The 16,006-nt window shown below is 38.3% G+C and overlaps 1 protein-coding gene across 3 annotated transcripts in view; it reads left to right on the forward strand.

Moving 5' to 3' along the window:
- The window catches only part of iqsec3a (IQ motif and Sec7 domain ArfGEF 3a), a 119,576-nt gene that overhangs the window by 77,051 nt on the left and 26,519 nt on the right, over positions 1–16,006 (forward strand). For all 3 annotated transcript variants that reach the window (XM_040035372.1, XM_040035373.1, XM_040035374.1), the window contains 2 exons: positions 5,669–5,830; positions 11,809–11,931. In XM_040035372.1, coding sequence (XP_039891306.1) covers positions 5,669–5,830; positions 11,809–11,931 — 285 coding nt within the window. The remainder of the gene's footprint in view (positions 1–5,668; positions 5,831–11,808; positions 11,932–16,006) is intronic.

Consider the following 16,006-nt stretch of genomic DNA (forward strand, 5'->3'; position numbering starts at 1 on the left):
TCAAGATATAATAAAAAAAAATTGTAAAAATAGTCCTTACCAGGTTAAATACAAATACAACAAACACTAAGCCACTAAGAAGATAGGTGCTGCTAATTCTAAGCACATCTAAGAAAGTGACTACATTAGACAAAAGGTGTAGCACGCTCTATATACAGTGGGGCAAAAAAGTATTTAGTCAGCCACCGATTGTGCAAGTTCCCCCACCTAAAATGATGACAGAGGTCAGTAATTTGCACCAGAGGTACACTTCAACTGTGAGAGACAGAATGTGAAAAAAAAAATCCATGAATCCACATGGTAGGATTTGTAAAGAATTTATTCGTAAATCAGGGTGGAAAATAAGTATTTGGTCAATAACAAAAATACAACTCAATACTTTGTAACATAACCTTTGTTGGCAATAACAGAGGTCAAACGTTTACTATAGGTCTTTACCAGGTTTGCACACACAGTAGCTGGTATTTTGGCCCATTCCTCCATGCAGATCTTCTCGAGAGCAGTGATGTTTTGGGGCTGTCGCCGAGCAACACGGACTTTCAACTCCCGCCACAGATTTTCTATGGGGTTGAGGTCTGGAGACTGGCTAGGCCACTCCAGGACTTTCAAATGCTTCTTACGGAGCCACTCCTTTGTTGCCCGGGCGGTGTGTTTTGGATCATTGTCATGTTGGAAGACCCAGCCTCGTTTCATCTTCAAAGTTCTCACTGATGGAAGGAGGTTTTGGCTCAAAATCTCACGATACATGGCCCCATTCATTCTGTCCTTAACACGGATCAGTCGTCCTGTCCCCTTGGCAGAAAAACAGCCCCATAGCATGATGTTTCCACCCCCATGCTTCACAGTAGGTATGGTGTTCTTGGGATGCAACTCAGTATTCTTCTTCCTCCAAACACGACGAGTTGAGTTTATACCAAAAAGTTCTACTTTGGTTTCACCTGACCACATGACATTCTCCCAATCCTCTGCTGTATCATCCATGTGCTCTCTGGCAAACTTCAGACGGGCCTGGACATGCACTGGCTTCAGCAGCGGAACACGTCTGGCACTGCGGGATTTGATTCCCTGCTGTTGTAGTGTGTTACTGATGGTGACCTTTGTTACTTTGGTCCCAGCTCTCTGCAGGTCATTCACCAGGTCCCCCCGTGTGGTTCTGGGATCTTTGCTCACCGTTCTCATGATCATTTTGACCCCACAGGATGAGATCTTGCGTGGAGCCCCAGATCGAGGGAGATTATCAGTGGTCTTGTATGTCTTCTATTTTCTGATGATTGCTCCCACAGTTGATTTTTTCACACCAAGCTGCTTGCCTATTGTAGATTCACTCTTCCCAGTCTGGTGCAGGTCTACAATACTTTTCCTGGTGTCCTTCGAAAGCTCTTTGGTCATGGCCATGGCGGCGTTTGGAGTCTGACTGTTTGAGGCTGTGGACAGGTGTCTTTTATACAGATGATGAGTTCAAACAGGTGCCATTCATACAGGTAACGAGTGGGGGACAGAAAAGCTTCTTACAGAAGACGTTACAGGTCTGTGAGAGCCAGAGATTTTCCTTGTTTGAGGTGACCAAATACTTATTTTCCACCCTGATTTACAAATAAATTCTTTACAAATCCTACCATGTGAATTCATGGATTTTTTTTTTCACATTCTGTCTCTCACAGTTGAAGTGTACCTCTGGTGCAAATTACTGACCTCTGTCATCATTTTAAGTGGGGGAACTTGCACAATCGGTGGCTGACTAAATACTTTTTTGCCCCACTGTAAAAGCAGAAGTTTTGGAGGTTTGCTGGTCTGGAGCATTCAGGTATGTTTTAACATAATGCTGCAATCTTAAAGAAGCAGCTACTGCTGTCCATCTATCTGCAAAGGGCTATAACACAATTTCCAAACAATCTGAAGTCCATCAGTCTGCAATGAGAAAGATTATTCATAAGTGGAAAACATTCTCAAGACCAGTCCCCCAGGAGCACATGTATTAGCAAATCACCCCAAGGTCAGACCTTGCAATGTTCAAAGAAACTGCAAAGAAAATCCAAGAGCTTCATCTTAGATTCTACAGGTGTTAGCATGTTAAATGTTAATGTTCATTACTGTACAAATTAAAAAAGACTGAACAAGTATTGTTGGGTTTGCAAAAGTTGCATCTGAACCAACCTCAAGACTTCTGGAGACCGAAGTGAAGATGTTTGTCCATAATGTAATCATGCACCAATCAAATGATCCAAATCCCAGAAGAAAATCTATAACAGAATAGCTGAAAAAGAAAAGTATCATAGTGTTGCAATGGCCAAGTCAAAGCCCAGAAGTCAACCTGATTGAAATGAGAGCTAATTTTTGAGAGAGCCCTACATAAATGAATGACCACAAATCTGAATGAAGTAAAATGAGTGGGCCAAAAGTCCACAATGATCTGAGAACCTGATGAAGTCATACAGAAAAAATTTCTTTAAATGTGTTGCTCCTAAAGGTGGCTCTAAAAGCTGATGAATCATAAGTTAAACTGTGTTTTTCACACACTGCTTCTTTGGCTTATAGTACTTTTTATTAAATAGATAATTACACATCATGTGTTATCATAGGTCATGTGTTCTGAGGTTGTATTCATTTTAGAACTTGGACTATATTTGAATATGTATCCTGTAATGTAATGACTGTACATTAAAGAAAAATTCATGTTAGCCAACAACTAATACAAAGTATACATGTGATCCAACAAGTGCTGTTAAAAAATACTTCAGTATTTATTTGGTAACAGATGGCCATGCCAGTAGCAGCTGCTATATGTGAGCAACAGAGTATTAAGACTAAACCAGCTGCTGGTGTAAAAATAAAGTGAAAATAAATAAACTTGATCCCATGATACTTGGATATAAAGTCAATGCTAAAACCACAGAATTATCAGTATAGAAGTTCCTTTATATACAATCTATATCTAAACTATACTGTATCAGAGGAAATGTAGAGCATACAGTTGACAAAGTATTGCAGTGATGTCTGTTTAAACCCAGTTCTAATTTAACTTTGCAAACCTTGTTAACATTTTTTGAGATTAGCCACCATAAACTAGCATACTAGTCACACTAGTTTAAATAAGGCTACAGGCGCAAAATCTTTGAGCATGTGCGCTTTTTAAATCCCACTATTCAGATTCAAGTTGAATTTGAATTTATTTATTTAAAAGGGACAGTGCAGTTTAACATAATCCAAGTACAAAACATGAAACTGATGTAACGCACATAAGTTTATAGCTATTGCTAATTTTCAACAATTGTCCCTTGTTGGGCTTACAATCAAAATAGATAAGTTTTACAATAAAACATACATTTTCATAAAACCAAATTACATCATAGATACAATTACAGTTAATAGACAATGAATTAAAATACGATTAAAAATCTTTAGTTAAAATGACTACATCTCTGATTTCCCTTTAACCAAACTTTAACCTTCAATTTAAAGGATCTGATGTCTGTAATCAATTTGAATTCGGTTGGAAGTGTGTTCCACAGATGGCAAGCCTTTATGGAAAAAGCTGACTGACTAAATGTAGATCTGCGATATGATATCTTGCAGTTGCTGTTCACCATGCTCCTAGTAATACGATTACTATCTTGTCTCTGGATATATCTATTAAGACACTCTGGGGCCATTCTATTTATACATTTAAAGACTAATTTAAGAAAGCACAAATGATTAAAACTCTTAAAACTAAGTAGATTATATTTCTTTAAAATGTGACAGTGATGCCACCGAACAGATTTGTTTTTATCCATTATTTTTAAAGATTGGTTATATAAGGATACCACAGACTGAATTGTAGATGGTGCTGCTTGGGTCCAAACTGTCATACAATATGAAAAATGAGAGAATATCATGGAATGCATAAATAACTGAGCTGCTGAAGTTGGTATATAGTGCCGAATTAACTTAAAACAATTCAGATTAGCCTCGACCGTCTTAGAAATCTTCTTTAAATGCTTCTCAAATTTAAGTTGTGATCTAAAATTATTCCTAAAAACTAAAATGCTTTAAAAAACGAACCAACAGAATAGGCAAAATTTTCAGAAATGCCGCCTTGAGGAGGAGACACTTGTAAAATTGACCAAAAATATGAATCACTAAGTTGCTGATGTCTACAGAAACAGCTTTGTGATTAGGTTTTAGTTGCTGTACGCAGTAAGCGACCTAGGATAGATACTTTTTTTTATTACCAGTTACACTGTTACAAAAAGCCTTATTTATTGTCCACCAGAAATGGCTCATTAACATGCTGTTTTAATGTTCCAAAGTATGTTCTTTGGAGTGCTCTATCTTGTTTTCATTTTTCAACCTAACAAAACACAAAAACAATGAAATAAGACCATTTAGTGAGCACAAATTACATCCACAAGTTAGATACTAACTGCCTCACTGATGTGATCTAACGAATTTGGAATCAATTCATAGTTTCTTAGCATTAACTAATAGCCATTCACAAAGTGTATAATAGCTCTAAAAACTTTACTTTTCATACAACATACTTCAATACTGAAAAAAGTGTGTCCGCTATAAAGCTAGTGACAAATGAGTGGACAAGGGCATCGTTTTGAACATAGCCAGTCTGGTTTTACTGATGAATTCATCAAAATTGTATCACATTTGAATGAAAAATGTAAGCAAAAGTCAAAGTTTGAGGGTTTTTTTTCTCTCATGGTGAAATAAATTCTATGGTAGAGCTATATTTTATATCTTTGTATATGTGTGGATTTAAAGTTGTTTCATAAGGCGGCAGTTGTGATTCTTGTTATATCCTCTAAATTTAGCAGAGTGTTGTGTTGTAGTTGTTAATTAAAGTTGTAATTCAGCAGGGGAGTAACTATACACAGCCTTTTGTATGTTTATTTACACTAACACTCTGTAGGTGTTCACTGTAAGAACCCAGAAACTATAGATTGTCAGACCAAAATCCTCATCTTTGCAAAGAAATACTTACAGTATATATTGTGGATATAAATTCTAGCCCAGTTATTATTCGACTAATTAAAAGATAACCAAAAAATAGCATCCTTGTTGAACACTTCCTACAACTTTTGCAACAAAGGATTACCTTTGTTATTTTTGTTCCTATTTCTGTCACACTGGCATATGCGATGTCTCTAACCGCTGTTCTGAACAAAATGACTTTTTAATTCTGCTAATTTTGGTTCAATATGATACAGAAAAAATCATCTGTCACGGCTGAATGAATTTCACCAATTTTTCGAGAAATAATATTGCAGCTGCACAGCATCAAACCACTGCTAGTCTCACATAGCCAGATTTATCTCCACAGCAGTGTGTCAGAGCTGGAGAATGGTGTGACTGCACCCATTATCTTTCTGCTACAGGGTGGAAAAAAGGATTTTCTGTTGCGAGAAGAACCAAGTTGGCCTTATTACATGATCCAAATCTTCATCCAGACTTGCAGTTTTTAGCATGTGCTGTAAGTTGGCAGCGCAGTGGTTGCTGTTGTTGTTTTCTGTTGTGAAAGGAGTTCACTGACAGATAGCACAAGAGTTATGCAGTGTGACTGTAAATATAGATGTAGAGTGTGGCCACTGGAAGGTTTATATCTACACTCTACATCATGCAAGTCACACCACTAACTCACTTTAGTTCACTGACGTTTCCCCTTTCCTTTTTGTCTCAGTAACCCTGACAAGGGCCTTCAGTTCCTGATCTCAAGAGGCTTCATCCCAGACACGCCCATCGGTGTTGCCCACTTTCTGCTACAGCGAAAGGGCCTGAGTCGACAAATGATTGGAGAGTTCCTCGGCAACAGCAAGAAGCCCTTCAACAGAGATGTCCTAGAGTGAGTAGCCCACAGGACTGCAGATATTGATTCCCCAAATCATTTGGGGGGATCTTTTCTCAGTAATCTATCCTTTCTCATGAAGCCTTATTAGGTACAAGCTGTGCACAGCTCTAGCTTGGGGTCTTATTATTCTCTAAAACTCAATTGTGAAGCCTAAATTATAACTTCACTATCCACTTATGTGTGATTTTTTGCGGTCATTTCATTATAGTTTCCATTGTCATAAACACATCTGAAATAAGCTCAAATTGAAGTGCTAAGATCCAAAATTCAAAAATGAGCTCTTGTCTGATTTTCGTAAAGCTCGTAAATGTAGGTTGACTTGTAGGGTAATAACTACTACAGAGATTAAAGGAGGTTGACATGAAGCAAAAGTAACATTTTCCTGGCCTAATAACATTTTACTCATCTTTATCACATTCATGTTAAAACTGTTGTTAATATAGAGCAGAAGTGAAAAACAAGGAACAGTTTATCTGTGATCTGATAACATAAATATTACTTTTGAGATTTCATAAACTTCCATTTCCATTCAGGACATAGGGTAGATGTACTGAAGTGTGGGAGATAAGGCACTGCTTTATCTGTGTGTGTGTTTGGTACTGATACTTGTTGGGCATATTGAGAGGCTGCGTCTGACTCGAGTGTTTGGTTTCTTGCTCACTCCTCTCCATAGCTACTTGTATGCTACATGAAAACATTTTGGCTGACTCCTTATGAAATCTATGGACTGATAATACAGTAGTTTGTAATAGCGCCAGAGTCATGGGCTCAAACTCAGGTAGGGTCCTTGTGTGGAGTTTGCATGTTAGGCACATAGAGACTGTGTAATTTGATCACTGGCCACTAGGTGAAATAAGAAAAAAAACCTCCTTGTGACTGCTTTCATCGCTAGCAAAGACAGCTGCATTCATTAGCTGGTCAGCTGCAACACATTAAAGTGTATGTAAAGGTAGCATCACTGTAGTTTAATTCTGTGTAGTCTCCACTTTTCATAATAACTGCTAACAGCAGAAAGTCTTTGTACTGCATGTAGGCCATAGCACAGGTTTGTTTACCGAGTCTTTCCATCTCTGTGGTGCCGACTTGGCAGCTTTCCAATGGCTGTCAGTGAGATAAAACATGGCTCGCTGCTGAGACCAAAAGTAGCTCTTTTAACATTTTCCCAATAATTAGATTCTATTTAAATAATACAAAACTATCAATTTGATTTCGATAGGATAGCTGAAATTAAACCAAAAACTAATACCAGGATATCCTAGTGGTTTATTACTCATCCGGAAGGTTCATGTGGTCACTTCCCATGGTGCACCACAGCAGCGTCTTTAGTCTGATCATCCTGAGAGCAAAATCAGGCTTTTAGATATCTTTAGATATCTGAGTTCCCACTGTGTGGTTCACTTCAAAATGCAGGATCCTAAAACTCCAGCTGTATGGCATCAATAACATCTTTTTAAGTCCGAGCCCAGATAATTGTGATAACAGGAAGACGCTTTTCCAGTCCTGACAGAGCTCCTCGAGAGTTACAGAAGCCATCATGCGATTGTTTTTAAGATCGGAAAAATGACTCTTTTCATCTGATCTGATTCATCTGATCTTCATCATTCTTGGTCTTTGTGTACAGGTATATTCATCTCAAGAACCTCTCAAGAACCTCACAGTCCACTAAAACTCATTTGGAAGCTGAATGGATTTGCATTTTGGTTACGAATGCTTTTCAAAAACAAGTGTTATGTGCAAGAAAATATAGATACATGAGATAAGTGAAGAAAAAAACAAACAAACACATGAACTTTGGGGTTTAGAGAACAAGAACTTCATATGCACACACACACACACACACACACACACGCACACACACACACACGCACACACACACACACACACAACTCACTTCCCCCTGCAAGATTAATTCCAGGTCATTAACTTTATTGCCTTTTATTTGCTTTTAAAGTACAAAGATCCCTCTCCCGTCCTCGTCTTCAGTTATTTCCATCTTTCAACACCTTCCTTGCTTTATCTCACTAATTGCCTCTACTCTGTTAAATTCTGTGCTTCACCAATTATGTCTAAATTTGCATATCAGCTCAATGAGGTTGTGAAGATCTTTCTTTTTATCTCCCGCCTTTTTGTACAAGTTACAAAACCAAGAACGGGCTTAGTCTTTGCAAGGTCAGACAAACACTCCATCCATAGCACTCTACCAAGTTGTTCATTCCAGCTCATGCTCATCTAATATCCATATTTCCTCAAACGGACACTGTCATGGTTTCAAAGACATTTTATTAACAGGAATATGCTCTTAAGGCTTCAAGCTCAAATTCACACCACAGATATATTCTCAGCGCAGGTGATATTGGTATATATATATATTTTCCCTGCAGCACTCAAACAGCAACACTCGGGGTGAGAGTGATGTTGAAGAGGACCGTGATAGAGTGAAAAGTGTGCGAGAGCACTTTCGATAAAGTGTGCAGTCACAGGAGAGCGGGTGAGGGATAGCAGTCTAATGTGAAAATCACTCATGGTGATTTACTGAGCCTGAATGAGTCGGTGTGGATATGTGAGTCTGTGTGCGTGTGTGTGTGTGTGTGTGTGTGCGTGCGTGTGTGCACGTGTCTGCAAGCATGTGACTTTTCAAGTATGTGCATGTGACCTAGCCTTGCATCAATACGTGGTTATGGTATCTCCCTCCTCTCCTCATAAAGCAAACTAAGTCTCATTCCCTTCACATTTCTTGGTGCATAAACAACAATAGTTAAAGTGTCTCAAGACAATTAAGCCAATTTGTGGTTATAGATTTGGGTGCCAGAAAATGGACACCCCAAGGACTCATTTACTGATAACACGGTGTACTTGTTTAGCATGAAAAATGAGATCTTGTTTTCAGCCTGTCATCTACTCATTGGCTTCTTAAAATATGGCTCCATCTGGCCTTTTATGTCTTTTTATTTTCATATGTATTTGTATGCATACCTGCCATCACAGCTTTGTAAACATAAAGTACAGTTTAAGTGGCGTTCTGTAGACAGATGTGTCTATTTCTCTTCGAGGCACTGCAAGCGAGTCAACGATAGTGTGTGTTTGTGTTTGTGTTTTATGTGTGCGTGTGTTTTCCCATGCAGATGTGTAATTATGCCAGAGTGTATGGGGAGAGATGTAAGAGGGGAGGAGAGGGCTGATGTACTTAGGCTAAAGAGCATCTCGTCTGACATTACATAAACAAGGAGTGACAGCCAGGGAAGAAGGGAGAGAGAGGTGGTGGAGCAAGGAAGTGAGTCATGAAGAGGGCGATCAGGGTGGTCTGACAGTCGACGAGTTGATAAAGAAGACGATCAATCCAGGCTCACTGCACATAGTATGAGCTTAACTTTTATGAGCCTTTCATTTTTCTCTAAGTGCTATAATTTGTTGACAATATGCACAATTTGACCTGTCTGTTAGTTAAGTGTAATTATTAATTGCACTATCTCTATTAATGCAGCATTGAGCAATGAAGGTCAGAAAAGAATCTGTGCTGTGCACTCTCTAAAACCATGCAGGTTAGGTTTCATTGGTATATCTAAAAACGCCCATGACTTTGCATAAGATGAGCAGTGATGGATAGATAATAAAAGGTTAGATAATGATCGTGTCTGCTATTTGTGCTCATAAATGACCCAACCAAGGGTACTTGAAACAAATGCATGGTAATTTGTTACCATTTAAGGCCAACCTGTGGTGTCCTATTGGTGTCTATTTGCTTAGCTGTACATTTAAGCAGAAGGAAAGATTGAAAGATGTAACCAACATTGTAACCATGGAAATGCAGTTGTGTACAGTCTGAAATAACTTAAAAGTGCATCATATATGAAAGAATAGCAACTTTTTGGCTGTAACAGCTTCTTTCTATTTGCTGAAAAAGGAACAGAAATAATGTTTTAATCATGCTTAACATTCAACTGATTAACTGTATATAAATGATAGGCTTAGCTAAGTTTCACCCAAGATTCATTGTGAGGCTTCAGGCTGAACAAATTTGTCTTGTTTTTTTGAAACTAGATGTGACAAGCAAGAAGTTACCTGAGTGAAACCAAACTGTCAACTGAAGAGTAAAACATACCCTGCTTTAGTTTAAATCTTGATTTGATCTGAAACTAGCAACTGAGTCCCTAAAGTCCCTAAAGTAAAGTAATTACTGAAGTCACAAAGCATCCTGGAGCCTTTTGACCAGCCAGCAAAGTCTCTGTTCAAATGCCCAAAGGGGACACAAACACACTTTTGACCTGGAGACTCTCGCCTGTGATCACTTAAGTTTTGCTGTCACTCACTGTTTATGTTCATTTACACTTGGTTGGTTATGTTGCACCCTGGGAGGACACCAGGGCTTTATTTCTGTGCTTTACAGGAGCATGAAGCAACACACTGCTAAAAAAAACTAGCTTCTCTTGCTAGTCAACAAGAAGAAGAAACTTCTTTATCTTGTACGGCTTGAATTTCTACACCATTACACACTATTAGTAGCTCTAATGAGCTGACTGGCAGAATTATTTCAAGATTTACTGCAATTAATAATTGGAATTAATATTAATAAAGTTGATAGCAGTGTTGCTGTAAGTAGTAATAGAGATGTACAGTAAATCAGTTAGTAATGCTTTTGCACAGTACTGTGCAATTGTTTCTGTGTATGTTGCTTACAAGGAGCCAGACTTATCATTTTTAAGGTAGTCTTTAGAAATAGTTCTCAAGGTTTACTGAAAACTGTCTTAATTTCTTCTACCCAACCTTTTCCGTAGGAATGCTGTTTTGTTGGCTAAACCACTTAACACTGACTTATAAATCCATTGGTGTTATGGGTCTTATCAAAACAAATGTTAACATTTGATTGGCAACAGCTTCATTTTCCAGCATGACAATGATCGCAAACACACTGCCACTGCAGTAAAAGCATACATGGTTAGAAAAAACTACATGCACGCACGCACGCACGCACGCAAAGGGGAACGCTATGAGTCGTGGATTGGCCTCCCCAAAGCCTGGACATCAAGAACTGAAGTGATGTTGTCGGTGTGAGCAGAATTTGCTGTTCTCTGCAGTGCTGTGTGTTATACTGTATGTGTATGGCAGGACTGAAGACTCAGCTATCTGATGCTTTTCTGCTGGAGCAGCATGTGTCACAGTCAAGTACTCACCTCATTAACTCCCTTTGTTCACAGTAATCCATCATAATGTAGAGTGTGTCTGGGCATCTCCCTATTTCCCGCAGTACTGCAAGTAGAAAAGATCAGAGGCAAAGGATAATGTCATGACCCCGCTACTTGTTTTATTTATTGACGATTTTACTATCAACGCTATCTTTTCTCTTTAAAGCATTTAATCCCTACTACTACCACACTACAACCACTAAGTGTGAGTTAATTAGTTAGTTAATCTTGAATTGGTATGGGCAGGATAAATAATTATAATTGTACCTCAATAGGCAACCTAACATCACAGCTAGGAAAACTTTAACCCTTCCCCATGGTATTTCCAAAGTCACCTTCCACTTCAAACCTCATTTCACCTTCAAATTGCCCTTCTTGTATTTATCTCCCGTGAACTCATTGGACAGGATATTTTGCTTTTTTAATTAAAGTAATTAAGTTTGGGTTGTCAGGTAATAGGAGGATTTTCTGCTCTGAGGCATTGTGTGCATATGTGTGTGTATATGTGTGTCTTGGCAGCTGTGGCACGAGAAGATAGCTGGGCCCAGTCTTATCCCTGGTGTCCGTGCGTGGCTAATACCTGCAGTAAGCAGAGTGGTGCTGTGACTGGGAAGCAGATGAGTGAGAGTTTTGCATCCTTTATCTTGGGTGTTCATCCACACGTTCATCCAGCCCACCAGTGAAGGGGCAACCTCTACTCAACCTCTAGTGAATTTGACTATAAATTGTAATATATTTTCCTATCTCCTATGCTCTTTGCTTATCTCATTGCTGCCTCTCTGTGCTTCACAGTTGTGTGGTGGATGAGATGGATTTCTCAGGCATGGAGCTGGACGAAGCGCTGAGGAAGTTTCAGGCCCACATTCGTGTCCAGGGGGAAGCCCAGAAGGTGGAACGTCTCATCGAGGCCTTCAGGTACTTACAGTACAGCTAGCCTTTCACATAAGTTTTTTTTTTTTTTTTAAGAAAATGTTTATCAGTCGGTATGCCCATTAAATAGGGAGCACACCAGCTTCTGTTTCCACAGAGTTACGGCTGCTGGTTTTACATGTAATTATTATCAAGTTTGTTTCATACCTCATCTATCATCTTGGCATTGCAGACTAAGATAAACACTACAATATCCATAAGTCGGTGTGGTCAGGGGAATAGAGGAGGGCATGAATAATAGAACAAAAAAATGGATTTGTAGTTGTGCAATAGCTCCTTATAATTGAATCAGAATTTAAAAGTAGCAGTAGAAACTGTCACTTCAGCTTCCACAAAGTACACAATTTTAGGCTAAGTAACAGGAGAGTCTGGATTGGAAAATAGGCTAGACATGTTATCAAAGAATCTGATATTTCATTTATACATATATATATATATATATCTCAAAGAAAATCAAAGATATTGAAAGAATTGAAGTGTGAGTGATGTCACAATGACATGATTAACTGAAATACTGTAGCTAAAGTTGTGTCGTCTTGCTTTAAAATTCCATTCACTGCACCCTAAACATCTCCTCATTCAGGTATCTAGCCATAGTCATGTATTTAAGTTAGGATGCTATTTTGTAACATCTCCAAAAGCAAAAGTACAAGACTAAAAGTATAGTTAAAGGTGTATGTATCAACTCTAGTGTAAGCTGCAAAACTTAAAATGTCCAGTTAATGTGACTACTACACTATGCAACCATGTTTTTCTTCTATGATAAAGAAGGATTTTTGGAATGATTTTTAAGGTTTTCTATTCTATTTATTTATTTATTTATTTATTTATTTTTTCTAAAACATAAATAACAAAAAGGAAAGAAAAGAAAAAAAAACTGACTTTTAAGCTCTAAAAAGTCATGCAGGCTGAATAGAGTTCTGTGGAAAAATCTTGAGCCATCACCCCGTATTTCTTTATATTTTGCCTCTAATATTTTTTTAAGCAATTTTTCTGAAGGTCTTTCTTTGGATATTGGCTGCATTTTCACTCGTGTTCTGCTGACTTTCCTGGATGATTTTGCCTCTTACATGTGGGTTCGGTCACAGTATTTTGGTGCACAATTATGTATGTAGCAGTCAAAACTTTTGATCATGTTTAAATGTAAGTCACCCTTCATATTAAAAATTCAACTAGAAACAGTGTTTATTATCCAGCTAACTGGACTAAAGTCCATTAGCTACTTACTACCAATGCTGATTGACAAAATCAGGATAACAACCTAGTAATGAACCTGCTGAATTCAAGGAGAAGTTTCATGGTCATGCAGATAAAACTGATGGCTAAACAGGAAGGGAAAGAGTCACTAGGGAATGAATGAACAGCCAATTCTTACTGAAGAAGCAAGCAAAAAACAGAGAGCTTTAGCTATGTATGGCTAATATATTTATTTATGTTCAGAAACATTGTTGTGAAGAGAGAATAAAGGCAACAAAAGAGCAGGATATGAATATTTATCATCTTGAATGTTATGTTTTCCTCATTTGGCAACATTTTTTCCCCACTGAAATGTAACTTTAGGTGTGACTAGAACAAGCTTAAAAAAACAACAACAAATTATATACCATCACTCAAGAAATTACTTCAGGGCCAGACTTGTTGTTGTAATGCTTTAAGATGCAGTTCATGCAGTTTACAAGTGTTTTGATCGTGAAATATTCTTAAAGAAAGTACCATACAGAAAAGCAAAGATGTGAATTTGTTGTCTTTTTTTGGGTGAGAAGCAAGGTTAAGAGGGGACAGAAAAACAAGTATATAACAGTTCAGTCAGAGAACTTTTATATTCGTGCATGCAAAGAGACAGGCACACACAAAGCGGAGTAGTCTTGGATTGCCATACATGAACATTAATTGAACATGAAGATTATAACACATTTTACTCTTTCCCTTCTGTGTGGCTGAACTAAAAAATTGACAATCCACTCCTCCATCTGAATAGCGAGGCAATGTATAATTTCTGGCCACAATTTGCAACAGGGTGACAATTTGCGGTGCAGCTGTGGCTCTGTGTGTTAATGCTAACTGTTTGCCATCGCCCCTCTTGAGTAACAACCACCTGCCACAATTGTCAAGGTTCCCAATAGGAAGAAACATGGCTGCATTGTCATAAGCAGTGGGCAGGGAGGTTGGCACTGCTAATGTTTGGACATCAGGCTGGCTCTGCGTGCTATCAGGAGCAGGAGAGAGTAGGAGGGAGGAGGGGCTAAGGAGACAGAGACTAGAAAAGGAAGGGAAGAAGGGGAGAAAAAGGAAGGAGGGAGGATGGTTTATAAATATCCAGCGTTGCATAACCGCCACTGCCTCTCTGTGCCTGCCTTCCCTTGCTCCCAGGCTTTGAAATGCCTCCAAACACACACACACGCACACACACACACACACACACACACACACACACGCACGCACACACACACACACACACACACAGAAAGAGAGAAGTCTCAAAAGTAAGTGAAGGGGATTTGAAGCAGCAGTGAAAAACAGCGAGGGGAAAAAGTGAAAAACACCCAGTAGCCTCAGTATCTGCTGCGTCAGTGTACTAATGAATGAGCAAATATGAATCATCTCCAAATGCTGCAGATATATTCAGTTTATGTTTTCCTTCCTGTATTACAGTGTGATATCTGTATATATTTACTCACTATGTAATCACTGTGTTATGTATCTGCTCTGTATATTACAGTCTTCATCGATGAAGACCATGCATCTTATATAATTTCGCACTAAAATCCACCCAAGGAGCGCATGATGATGTATTACACCATTCAGGGCAATTTGAAAGAAAAGCTAAATTGCCAAAAACTGACAAATCAATTCAGCGAGAAGCATCATATGTCATTTTACCCTCTCATTTTCGTTTTTTACTTAGTCATTTTTCCATGCCTATCTGTGAAGAGTAACAACATACTCAGAAAGCGACATAAATTGAGGTTTTTCTCACTGCATGGTGCAACATTAGGATTCACAGACAAGGGTGTAATTATTGGTTGCTGACAAGTCACGGTTTTCAGACAGTGAGATGTGAATGAGCATCTGTGTGCCCTGTGATTATCACACTAAAGCAAATACAGTATGCGGGACGCCACAAATAGGCAAAACATTTCATTTAAGGCACTCAAACATATATCTAGACATGCACATGTGTAATCATTGAGACTGAGCCCTAGAAAGCACATTCAAAACTGGCACAGAAAGCGTGAAGCTACATGCATGCACGCCTATATAGAACGTGAGTAAGTAGGGGAGGATTAACTACCTTAAAAATTACTTCCAGAATGCAAACTGTTCTAGCAGACTCTTTGTACACACACAGTTATCAACTATGTAGAATAATGCTGATTGCAGTTCGACAATTTATTTTTATATGTTACATGAGCTACCACATTATGGTGGGTGTTTTTCAAACCATTATTGTAGTAAAACTCCAATTCAAAAAAAACTTGACATGTTGTGTAAAGTGTAATTAAAAGCAGAATGCAATGATTTGCAAGTCTCATTAATCCATATAATAGAATATAACATGAAATGTTTGAAAAAATGTATCATTTTGAGAAAAAAAGACAACGTAATTTTGAATTTGATGACAGCAACAGGTTTCAAAACAGTTGAGACAGGGCAACAAATGGCTGGAAAAGTAAGAGATACTAAAAAGAAACAGCTGGAGGAACGTTCAGCAACTAATTAAGTAATTAGCAACAGTCATCAACACCATGACTGGATATATACAGAGCATATTAGAGGGGCAGAATATCTCAGAAGTAAAGTTGGACAGAAATTCACCAATCTGCAAAAAACTTTGTCTACAAATTGTAAATCAATTTCAGAATAATGTTCCTCAGCATAAAATTGGAATGACTTTGAATATCTCATCATCTGCAGTAATCACGATCATCATGATCATCAGTAGATTCAGAAAATCTGGAGAAATCTCTACGTGCAAGAGTCAAGACTGAATCTTGATTTTGGATGCCCGTGATCTTTGGGCCCTCGGGCAGCACCGCATCTTTCTGTCACCGAAATCACT

The sequence above is a fragment of the Simochromis diagramma genome, unplaced genomic scaffold, assembly GCF_900408965.1.
Source record: "Simochromis diagramma unplaced genomic scaffold, fSimDia1.1 OVJJ01000816.1, whole genome shotgun sequence".
Lineage (NCBI taxonomy): Eukaryota > Metazoa > Chordata > Actinopteri > Cichliformes > Cichlidae > Simochromis > Simochromis diagramma.